The sequence below is a fragment of the Elgaria multicarinata genome, chromosome 8, assembly GCF_023053635.1.
Source record: "Elgaria multicarinata webbii isolate HBS135686 ecotype San Diego chromosome 8, rElgMul1.1.pri, whole genome shotgun sequence".
NCBI lineage: Eukaryota > Metazoa > Chordata > Lepidosauria > Squamata > Anguidae > Elgaria > Elgaria multicarinata.
The window spans coordinates 115,412,391-115,424,686 of NC_086178.1; the positions used below are offsets into that span (position 1 = coordinate 115,412,391).

A 12,296-nucleotide genomic window follows, 5' to 3' on the forward strand; every position below is an offset into this window, starting at 1 on the left:
CCCCCCCCCCTTGGAAGAGGAGGAGACACAATGTTAAATGGTCCACATCTCCTGAGAATACCATACAAGCATGGATACTGGCTTCAGTACCGTGATGGGGATACGTACAACTGAGATTACTGTCATTGCGACCGATACACAGGGCTCAGCTGTTACAGCCACAATGCGTCAGCACAATTACTTAGCTCTTCCCCATTCCACCCCCATTCCATGGGACATCAGGAGATCAACTTGAGGAAGATGAGTTAGAGCATAAGAATAGACCTGATTCCCTTCAATCCTTTGAGGACTATCAGTCGGTCTCAACATTGCTCTCTTCTGCATCACCTACACAGGGCAGAACCTCCTTTGGAGGACTTATACCACTTCCCGGTCATTGAGGATGACCAGGCTTGGTATTGAGACACATAACTAGGAAAATAAAGTGCAGGATTTTGTATCTCATGCTGTATGTACTGAGAAGCCAACTCCAGTGTCGATATTTTTCCTCCCTACACTGTTTCTGACAGTTAAAAATTCCTGGAAGGGCCCTTCTTTGATGGCTCTGACATTGGAAAGTGCAGAATCTTTAAAGTGCAGTAATGGACATGGGGTTTTTTCTTTATGCACCCGTGTTCCAATTCTACATTAGTTCAGTTAGCCCCAAGGGGAGTTTTCAGAACATATTCATCTGCTTTGGGCCCCAGAGTCATACACTATCTAGTTATGATGTCCAGATACAACTTTTCCTCTTGTCAGCAACTTTACTTGATGCGTCACTTCACTGTGAGTTGAGAGCGATGGTGCGCGCTCTGGCGCTTCGCATGCATATCTATGATTAGCAGGTCTCACTCTGTGAACTAGATTGAGGACCTACCATTCGATGGTGAAGGATTGTTCAATCTCATTGCTCATCTCGTTTCCTGCATCAGAACCAGCAAATTACAGATGACACACTGTCCTTCTTAATGCTGCTTCTCAGAAGGGAGTAGGTTTTGCCCCATACACATAAGTATGCATACTTCCATATAGCCATTCAGAACACTCGCCAGAGGTACTTTGGGGTTATCATAGGTACCGATATGTCCCAGTTTGGGTGTGTCTATTGGACCTAAGCACAGCCCACCGAATGTTTGTAAAATATATGGCAGTTCATTTGCCTACACAGGATGAAAGTCTACCTATATTTAGACAACTGGCTTCTAGTAGCATCTTAGAAGAGGATGCTATCGAAGGCAGTTGGAGTAATCCTCAATTTATTGAGCTCTCTGGACCTCATAGTAGAAACCACAATGTTAGACTGTCAATCCTTACCCCCTGATATATGGGACATAATTCTAGCAGCTAAGAAACAAGCGACTAGAAAGTCATATGCTATCAAATGGGTTTATCTGGCAGCGATTTCTGCCTCACATTTATGGATTCAGGGCTGTTCTGTCTTCACTCATCCACTGGTTAAGCGCTTTATGAAAGAGATGAAAGATACAGTTCCACCCCTTCGTTCCTTTGTTCCGCAATGGATCCTTTCCGTGGTGCTAAAAGCACTGTCTGCCAAACATTTCGAACCGTTGGCAAAGACAGATTTGCATTTACCGACTTTAAGGTGGTATTCCTCGTTGCCATAACGTCTGCTAGACGTGCATCAGAGTTAGCAGCACTCCATATGGATTCACCTTATCCGGTTTTCCATGCCGACAAAGTGGTCCTTAGACCGGACCCAGCTTTCTTCCAAAGGTTGTTTCTCCTTTCACCTTGGGCAGGATTTTACTCTGCCAAGCTTTTTCCTTGCGCTGACAACTCTTCTTGAGTCAACACTACATATGCTGGACAGAACAGTGACTCTCCAGAGATCCCTAAGTTGTTTTTTTGTTGTTGTTGTTATGGGTCAAACAAAAGGGACTCCAAGCATCTCCGCAGACAATATCTGCTTGGGTTTTTCAGACTATTAAATTAGCCTATGAACTTGCTGGCCCCCCGCTGAAGGGGAAAGTGCGCTCTCACTCCACCAGAGGAGGGGCCACTGCTACAGCTTTTGAAAGAGGTATTGGACCTCTGCAAAGCGGATACCTGGTCGACACCTCTGACTTTTGCCAGTCACTACCATCTGGACATCGGAGCGCATAGAGACTGTGCCTTTGGGCGTGCCGTCTTATCGGCAATCCGTTGAATTTACATCCATCACCTGACACCACCCACCTCCAGGTAGTCAGCTTGTTATTCGCCCATATGTGTGATGCACAGAGACCACGAAGAAGAAAGACAGGTTGCTTATCTGTAACTGTAGTTCTTCAAGTGGTCATCTGTGCAGTCACACAACCCTCCCACCATCCCCGCTATGGTGTCATTTTTTTTAATTTTTTTTTATTACCTGGTGGTTCACCTCAGTTTGACTGTTTAGGCGGTTTCAGGAACTGAGGGGATTTGGCGGGAACCCCTGAGCATGCTCAGTGGACGGTGGGGGAGGGGTTCCCGCCTAAAAGACTTTCAGCTAGAGAAGTTTCCGAAGCTGGCCCTGCGCAGGCACAGAGCCCATAAGTGTGACTGCGCAGATGACCACTCGAAGAACTACAGTTACAGGTAAGCAACCTGTCTTTCCCCTCTATTTGGCACTGCTTAGGCCTCATCTTGAGTATCGCGTCCAGTTCTGGGAAGCACACTTCAAGAAGGACGCAGGCAAGCTGGAGGGGTTTCAGAGGAGGGCAACCAGGATGATCAGGGGTCTGGAAACAAAGCCCTATGAGGAGAGATTGAAAGAACTGGGCATGTTTAGCCTTGAGAAGAGAAGATTGAGGGAATACAGGATAGCACACTTCAAATACTTAAAATGTTGTCAGACAGAGAAGGGCCAGGATCTCGTCTCGATCCTCCCAGAGTGCAGGACACGGAATAACGGGCTCAAGTTAAAGGAAGCCAGATTCCGGCTGGACATCAGGAAAAACTTCCTGACTGTTAGAGCAGTACGACAATGGAATCAGTTACCTAGGGAGGTTGTGGGCTTATAGGCCCTATAGGCCTTATAGGCCCTTTCCAACTCTACTATTCTATATTTCTATGAATTGGCCAATAGATGTCTTGCAGATTCAAGGACATTTCCATATTGAAAATAATTATTCAGCCAGAACCATCTTTTAAGTCAGATTTTGATTTGCTATTGGTGTCAGGTTATTCCCTCTTTCTGTCGTAGCTTGATACCCAAACAGGAGAAGCAGTGACATAGAGTGGATTTCTGGAGGGCCTTCATTTCCTTCCAAAAGGAGTCCTTGAGTAAGAAGGTCTCTCTTTCAAGCCAATTCAGCTGTCTTAGGGATTGCATTGAATAGATCTATGCAGTTAGGAAGTTATGGGACCATGGCCCACTTCTTTCTGTGGAAGGGCTCCTTTAGAAGAGATTTGCATATGTTCATGAGACAAAAATGGATCTTTTCTCTGAGGCATTTAATTAGAAAGTCCTGCAAAAGGTTCTTGTCCAGTAAGAACTCAGTCTTCCCATGTAAGTCAGATCTAAAAGAATATTGCTTTACTAATCCCAAAGGATCTAGAATGTTCTCCTGTATCTCTTGTAGAAAAAGGGAATTCCTTAAAGTAACGTCCAGTTCTTAGAAGAAGGAGAGCATTCTTCTTCTTGTTCTGTGTACAGGTGGTATTACAGACTTGTCTGTCTGTCTGAAGTATTTTTTTTTAAAATATTTTTTTATTTTCTACAATACTTAAACATTACAATTAAAGAAACAACATACTACATAAATGTTGAATAACATCAATATCATATCTATATAACATAGTCAAACTTAACATATAAGTGTACCCCCCACCTCGGGATCTCATTCCTGATTCCAAAATCTCATACTTTCTTCTGCTGGTGGTTTCCCACTTCCCTTAGAAAACACAAATATTAGGAACTGTTTCCAAATTCCTTCAAAATCATTTGTTTTAGCTATACCTCTTCTCCATTTAATATTACAAGTCAATTTATCATTAATAGCTATATCCCATACTTCTTTATACCATTCTTCAATACAATATTCCCCTTGAATCTTCCAGTTCCTAGCTACAATCAATCTTGCTGCAGTCAGCAAATTCGTTATCAATTCCTTAATTTCTTTTTTACATTTTAAATCTTCAAATAGTGACAGTAATGCTACTTTAGGTGTTCGCTCTATCTTCATTCCCACAATTTCTTCAATCTCCAAAAACACCATCTTCCACAATTTTTGTACATATTTGCATTCCCATCACATATGTAAATATGTTCCTTTCCCTCCACATCCTCTCCAGCAATTTGCTGAATGCTGATTATTTATCTTGTTTAATCTAACTGGGGTTAGGTACCACCTCCATATAATTTTAAAATAATTCTCTTTTATTCTCACTGACATATTTCTCAACGCTCTTTGTTTCCATAGTCCCTCCCAGCTCTGTTGTCCTATTTGTACATTCAAGTCTGTCTCCCAAACCATTTTACCTGAACTATCCATCGACCCTTTCTCCAACAGTATTTTATATATTTCACTCATTAATCCTTTTGACACTGTTCTTTTTCCCTTATCATTTTCTTTCTTAACTATTAATTCCTCAAACTTCGTCAATTCTCTACAATCTCCATTTTCTCTTACCCACTTTTTAGTCCACTGTTCTAATTGCCAATAATTCAACCAAGTTAATTTTATATCTTTTAAAACCTCTTCCAAATCCTCTCTTGTATTCATTTCTCTTAACCATTCCCCTAATTTCATTTTATTTTTTTCCATTAATACTTTACTTAATCTACTCTTTAATTCCTCCGGGAAATTCTTTAGCATTATTACCGGTGCTATGGGTGAGTTGCTCGGAAGCAACTCCTCTTTGTATTTACTCCAAATTTCCCAGTGAAACCTCAAGAGCGGATTACCTATACTTTCAACCCATTTTTTTCCCCTTCCCTAAAAAATACATTTTCCAAATTAATCTCTATATTACTTGTAGTTTTATCATCCATCCAGTCTAATTCTCTTATTCCTATAATTGCCTCCACAATGTGTCTTAACCTATTAGCTACGTAATATAGTTTAATATTTGGGAGACCCTATCCTCCTTTTTTTGACATAAATACCATTTATTCTTATTTACCCTCGCTTTCTTACCTCCATTACAGTAATTATTTATGATATTTTGCCAACTTTTTATCTCTGATAAATCTCTTTTTATCTCTGATAAGATATCTCTGAAATTTTTATTGGTAACATCCTAAACACAAAATTAATCTTTGCTAATATCTTCATTTTTATTAATGCTATTCTTCCAAACCAGGATAAATTTAATCTTTTATATTTTTCCAATTTTGCTAAAATCTCTTTTTTTTTTAAGTATTTAGATTCTTTTTCTCTAAACTCTCTAAATTTTGTGTAATTTTAATTCCCAAATATCTAATCTGTTCCTTAACTCTAATTTCTCTTCCCTTTTCTTCCAAATCTTTCTCTTCCTTTTTAGTATAATTAAATAACATCATCTCTGATTTGGACCAGTTTATTCTTAACCCAGTAATTTCCTCAAATTCTCTCAATTGTTGTTTAATTCTTCCCATCTTTCCTATTGAATTTTTAATAGTTAGCAGGGTATCATCTGCAAACATATTCAATTTTATTCTTTTAATACCACCTATTCCTTCTATCTCCCCATCATCTCTTATTGCATTCGCCAATAATTCCATAACCATTACAAACAGGACCGGCCAGAGTGGACAGCCTTGTCTTGTCCCTCTGGCTAGTCGTATCTTATCCGTAACTCCATCATTCACTACCACTATGGCTGTATTTTGAGAGTACAACTGTTCTATTATAGCTTTAAATTTATTTCCAAATCCCATTTTATTTAGAACCATCTTTAAAGCTTGCCAGCTCACACAATCGAAAGCCTTAAAAATATCCAGAGCCAAACTTCCTGCCTTTATCTTAAATTTTTTTATCACCTGTATTACATTTAAAACTCTTCCCACTAAATTATGCATCTGTCTGCATGCTACAAATCCGCATTGATCTTCCCCTATATATTCAGCTATAAATTTATTTAACCGTTTTGCTAAAATAGTTGAAAATTTTTTAGCATCTTGATTTATTAATGAAATAGGTCTATATGAATCAGGGACAGTCAAGTCTTTATCTGGTTTTGGAATTAAGATTATCAATGAATGTTCCCATGATTCTGGTGTCTTCTCTCCTTCCAATATAGCATTATACAGCTTCAATAATTTTGGTACTAAGAAGGTTTTAAAAACCTTATAATATTCAGGTCCTAAACCATCTACCCCCGGTGATTTTCCCACTTTCAGATTATCAATTACCTCTTCAACTTCTCTTTGAGTTATTACCTTCTCCATTAACTCTTTATGTTCTATCTTAATTCCCTTCTTTATATACTTTTCTATGTAATCTTCCAACTTCTTTTTTTGGATATCTTTTCCCTTATACAATTCTGGATAGAATTCTTGAAAGATTTTTATTTTACCCTTCATTATATGACAATAATTCCCTTGTTTATCCTTCAATATTCCTATTCCATTCCTCGCTTTTTCCTTTTGTGTGAGCCTGGCAAGCAATCTAGAATTTCTATTGCTGTTTTCAAAATACTCCCTTTTCATATAAATTATATTTTTCTGAACTTGCTCAATATTTATATTCTCTAATTCTTTTTTCTTTGCTTGTATTTCTATTAATTTATGTTTATTTTTACACTGCCAATAATCTTTCTCCAGCTTCCTAATCTCTACCTCCAACTTCTCATGCGCTGCAAGCTGTTGCCTCCTTAAATTACACGTTTCCCTAATACAAATCCCTCTTGCTACCGCCTTCATAGTATCCCAAACAACTGCCCTTATCGTTCCACCCTTTTCATTAATTTCCCAAGTCTCTGACAGTTCTCTCTGCATTTTTTCTACCACTTTATTATATTTCAATATTTTTGTATTCATTTTCCACCTATACGCTTCTTTGTAATTCTTCCTAACTGTGAACTTAGCAATGCGTGATCTGTTACCTTTATTACCCCCGTTTCCATTTTACATACCTTAGTTGCAAACTCTTTTGAAACAAATATATAATCTATCCTAGAGTATGTATGATGAACTGGAGAGTAATAAGAAAAGCCAGGATTCGCCCCACTAAGTAAACGCCAGCAATCCACATAATCTTTTTTTTACTAATTTATTCAATATAGTAATATTATTTCTCTTTTCTGCATTAGTGGGGTTTGACCTGTCCAATCTATTATCCATTACCATATTAAAATCCCCAGCTAAAATAACATACCCCTCCTTAAACTCTTCTATTTCTTTAAATAATTCCATATAAAACTCTCTATGTCTCTCATTGGGGGCATAAACATTAACTAATGTGTATACTTTGCCTTCAATTTGTCCCTTTATCATAAGATATCTACCATTATCATCCTTTTTTATAGTTTCTAATATAAATCCGCTTTTTTTAAAAATCAAAATAGCCACTCCATTTTTTTTTGTCCCCAGTGACTTTTCATAATAAACTGACCATTTTGTGCGTATTTCGTTTACTCCATCAAACCCCTGATGTGTTTCTTGCAGCATAATAATATCAGATCTTTCTCTGTTTAACATTTGTTCAATTCTCCTCCTTTTCACGACTGCCCCCAGACCTTTGACATTGAGCGTTGATACTTTAATTTTCTTATCCATATTTAACCTTTTGATACTCCTTCTGATCCCGTGTGTTCTGCAACTCATAATCACATACATCAAAACACAAAAACCATAAACCCCCTTCAAATCCCTCCTTCCCACCCAATTAAACCCCCCCATCCCACCCCCCACCTCTTCCCACCCCCCCAAATCCCCGTAAGTCTGCCACTCTGGCCATTATCTACCTTTAAGGGAGGGGGGGAGGCAGTGCTCCGCCTGACCGGCAAGACCTCTATAGAATAATAGAATCATAGAATAGCAGAGTTGGAAGGGGTCTAAAAGGCCATCTAGTCCAACCCCCTGCTCAATGCAGGAATCCACCCTAAAGCATCCCTGACAGATGGTTGTCCAGCTGCCTCTTGAAGGCCTCTAGTGTGGGAGAGCCCACAACCTCCCTAGGTAGCTGATTCCACCGTCACACTGCTCTAACAGTCAGGACGTTTTTCCTGATGTCCAGCCGGAATCTGGCTTCCTTTAACTTGAGCCCGTTATTCCGTGTCCTGCACTCTGGGAGGATTGAGAAGAGATCCTGGCCCTCCTCTGTGTGACAACCTTTTAAGTATTTGAAGAGTGCTATCATGTCTCCCCTCAATCGTCTCTTCTCCAGGCTAAACATGCCCAGTTCTTTCAGTCTCTCTTCATAGGGCTTTGTTTCTAGACCTCTGATCATCCTGGTTGCCCTCTTCTGAACACAATATTTTAACAACTTTTATGTATTATTATCTCATAGTTAATTTATCTAATTTATTGCATCCCAGACGCCCCAGCTTCACTTCCATTCCCAACTGCAGCTTCCAGACTTGCATCATTAAACAAACCCAAACTCTTCAGCAACTCCTTGCCCTGATCCAAAGAGGTTACTCTGTGCTGCCTCCCACCATGTGAAAATCTTAAGAAAACAGGGTAACCCCAGGCATACTTTATTGTATTCTTTGTTAATGTTTCAGTTATTTGCTTAACGCTGCATCTCCATTGGAGTGTTTGCTGACAGAGATCGTTATAAATTTGCACTGCTCTGCCTTTGTATTTTATCAGAGCCATAGATCTCAATTTCTTCATAACTTGCTCTTTTTTGTAGTAACTGCCAAATTTCACTAGGATGTCTTTAATTGCTCCTCTGTAGTTTGCTCCTCCCAGTCTATGAATCCTATCCAGCTCACAGTCTTTTAATTCCAGATCAGGCATCATGACTTTAAACCACTTCAAAATTATTTTTCTCAAATTCTCTCCTGGTTCTTCAATAAAGTTTTTAATTCGTAAATTAGATCTTCGATCTTGATCTTGTAATTGGATCAGCTTTAATTCTTGGTCCTGGAGCTTTACATTGCAGCTTTTTTCAAAGACATCCTGCCTTTTCTCCAATGATTTTACTCCAACTTCTAACATCTTTATAGCTCTGTCATTCTGGGCAATCTTGTCAGCCAACACCCCCATCCTCTTATCTGCCTTCTTCGAATGTTCATCCATCTTTTTAATCAGGGTTGCATTGCTATCCAATATCAAGCTCTTAAGTTCCTCCATGGAAGTTGGCGTCATGCCAGCTTTCTCCGCCATCTTGTCAGTCCCGTTTTCACTCTCACTCCCACTACATTGTATAACTTCTTCTGTTGGCACCTTTTCAACACGGGCAAGATTATGATTAGAGGGGCGTTTTCGCTGCCAGATAACTTTTTCAGGTTTTTTTTATTTTCTAATGTTCGGCATAGATCTTATTATATCTATTGCTTAATGTCCCGAATAACAATCAACACCGTCTCTCTTTCCATGCATATAAACCACTTTCCTCTTTCAATGCTTTCTGATGGGTGAATTTATTGCCAATTACTCGTTCTTCCCAGATAAGGAGTGATATTTCACAGTAGTTTAACAGAATAGGCGATGGAAGAGCTCCAACAATAACAAATCTTCACTTTCTATTTTCAGTCACTCCGCTCTCCACTCCGCCAGTCTGATTTACAAGCCCGAACACCGGACTAATTTCCTCACTCGTTATACCGATTTATGCTTTCAGAAATAACATCTTCACCCTCAGTTAGAATTCATAAGCATTTCCATTAATTTTCATTAAAAACCCATGCCTTTTTAGATGAGATAATTGGATTCTTGGATGTCCCGTCCGGGAGCCTCCCAAGAAAGTCTTGCACTTTCATGGCGTCCAGCTCCGCCCTCCTGTCTGAAGTATTTTTATGCCTCTCCTCAGAAAAAGAAAGGCTCCCAGAGCAGTGTACATATAATCAAATAAACGAGACAGTCCCTGCTTGCAGGCTTACAATCTGAAAAGACGACACACAAGGGAAAAGAACTGGGAGAGGAATGGATTCTTTTAGCAAGCCTGGTAGAATGTTCCTGCTCTGTCACTCATCTCCTAGTAAGCCTGCTGGAATGGCTGCTGGTGGTGACAGTTGTGGGAGGAGGATCCTTCATGAGAGAGATCTTCAGCAGAGCAGGTGGAATGGCTTGTCCTTCTGGAGAATAGATAAGGCCTCCCTTTCTCTATATTGACAGGTGGGATTTTTTGTCTTGTTTTCATGGTTAATTTGCTTTTACAGTTTGCCCTTGTTGGCATTTGCTTTAGATTTTTCTGGTTGTTGGAGGCATGATTCATTCCCCTTCCAGTCTGCTCTGAGAGGGAGATTTGCCTCAGCGGAGGACACAGTTCTTTATATGGAAAGGGGAAACCCAAAGGAGCAAGAATGCCCTCCAGCTGTCTCAGAGCAGGATTTTTGGGGGGAACAGGAATGAATGGTAACAAATTCCCTTTAGTATAAGACAGAATTATAGTATAGGACTGAATTATAGTCCCCTATAGAGATAAGTTAAGAATTGTATACTGCCATGTTACATTGTAGCTTTACCTAGCATTTCTTAAACTTTTGAATGGCCGTTCTATATTTACTTCACTTTGAAGGACCACCAATTGGCTGTTTGGTGGGTGAGTTATGGGTGAGTTACTAATGTGCAAAAGAATCTATTCAGGATTCTTTTAGTTAGAGTGTGTATGTGCTCCTGTCATTCCCACTCTCTTGTCTGGCTGCACTAACGTAAGCGTTGAACTGAAAGGCAGGTACTGCGAAACCCCAAGAGCTGATGCTTGCATAATTTGCTGTTATTCCCAGAGTCCCAGTATTCATGGTCTCTCCACAGATTGTGGGCATATGTGTGTCCATGTGGACATGAATGGGGCCAGTGGACTCTCCTCTTGCTCCCTGTGTTTCATGCAGGAGTGAGAGAAAGTATATAAACCTAAGAGTGTGTGCACATTCCAACTGGGTTGTGGGCCATCTGAAACTCTGCTGGTAGGTATCTTTTTATCACAAAGCCCTTCCTCCTTCCTTCCTCCTTTCTCCAGGGACCGTGTGGCCTTTGTGTGGCAGGCAGTGCGAGACCACCTCTACCACTTGTGCGTGAATGCCATGGAATATTGCTTCCTAGTGGAGAGGGCAGTGGTGGGGCTGTTGCGGTTGGCAATCCGTCTCTTGCGCAGGGAAGAGATCAGTGCCCAGGTAAACGTGGTTGCAGAATCTTGGCCCTTGTTGGAAGGGCTGCTGTCATGGTGTCTCCAGAACGTTGGCTCTCTTCTTCTAGTTCACATTAGAGCACAGAGTACCCATCATTCTCTCTGTTTCTGGAGTTCAGAGGCTCATGACAGTCCTTTTGTAGCCCTAATAGTGCCCTCTATTCACAGGAGGGAGGTATCAGTAGCCTTGGGGGACGCACAGTGTCATGTTTGCCATGGTGAGTGTAATTGTTGAAGGAGGGTTTGGCTGACTGATTGGAACACCCCACACTGCATCATTTTGTTGCAGTCATCTTGTATTACGAAGACTGGAAAAGTGCCAGGGTGGGAGCAAGTAAGAAAATAGATAAAAAGGGGAAGCTGCCACTCTCCAAATAAAAGAAGTAAAGTGTAAGGTAGGGTGAGGGGAGAAGCCAACTGACTGGATCCTGTGCTATAATAGTGTAAGAGCAGAAGATTTAGCTTGTAACATAATAGTAGAGTTGGTAAGCTTCTGGGAGGATTGCATAAGCAATCTGATATTTAATTTGTTTTTAAAAACAAGAGTCTTGTGTTTGGCCTGTTTTCTCTTCTGAATTTGAAACTATTGTATGAGATTTAAGCTCTTTATATTGCATTGTCTTTGAGGCACACAAGACTTCCTTACGATTATCACTGAATGGGCTTGGGAGCAAGTGTGCAACTCATACAACTTAGTGCAGCGTTGTCAGGAAGTACAAAATGTTTGAAGCAGCTATCACATATTGCAAGCAGAGAGCAAGAATGAGGCTGATGTGGAAGTAGTGTGTCCCTCCGGTATTCACTATTGCTTCTTTCTGAGCAGGTCCTGCTTTCCTTGCGCATCTTGCTCATGATGAAGCCCAGCATGCTGAACAGAGCCAGTCACCAGATTGCATATGGCCTCCATGAGCTTCTCAAGACCAATGCTGCTAACATCCACTCTGGAGACGACTGGTACACTCTCTTTACCCTCCTGGAATGCATTGGTTCAGGGGTGAAACCACCCCCAGCGCTGCAGGCTACAGCAAGAGCAGAGAATGACACAGGTATAGTCTGCTAACCTATTTGGAGGCTATGACTGTCATTAGCCAAATCTAATGACATATGTCAGTTTGC

At 40.4% G+C, this 12,296-nt stretch overlaps 1 protein-coding gene across 4 annotated transcripts in view; it reads left to right on the forward strand.

The window, feature by feature from the left end:
* Window positions 1-12,296, forward strand: part of GBF1 (golgi brefeldin A resistant guanine nucleotide exchange factor 1) — a 209,735-nt gene that overhangs the window by 163,139 nt on the left and 34,300 nt on the right. For all 4 annotated transcript variants that reach the window (XM_063133220.1, XM_063133218.1, XM_063133219.1 and 1 more), the window contains 2 exons: window positions 11,013-11,166; window positions 12,004-12,226. In XM_063133220.1, the coding sequence (XP_062989290.1) occupies window positions 11,013-11,166; window positions 12,004-12,226 (377 nt within the window). The remainder of the gene's footprint in view (window positions 1-11,012; window positions 11,167-12,003; window positions 12,227-12,296) is intronic.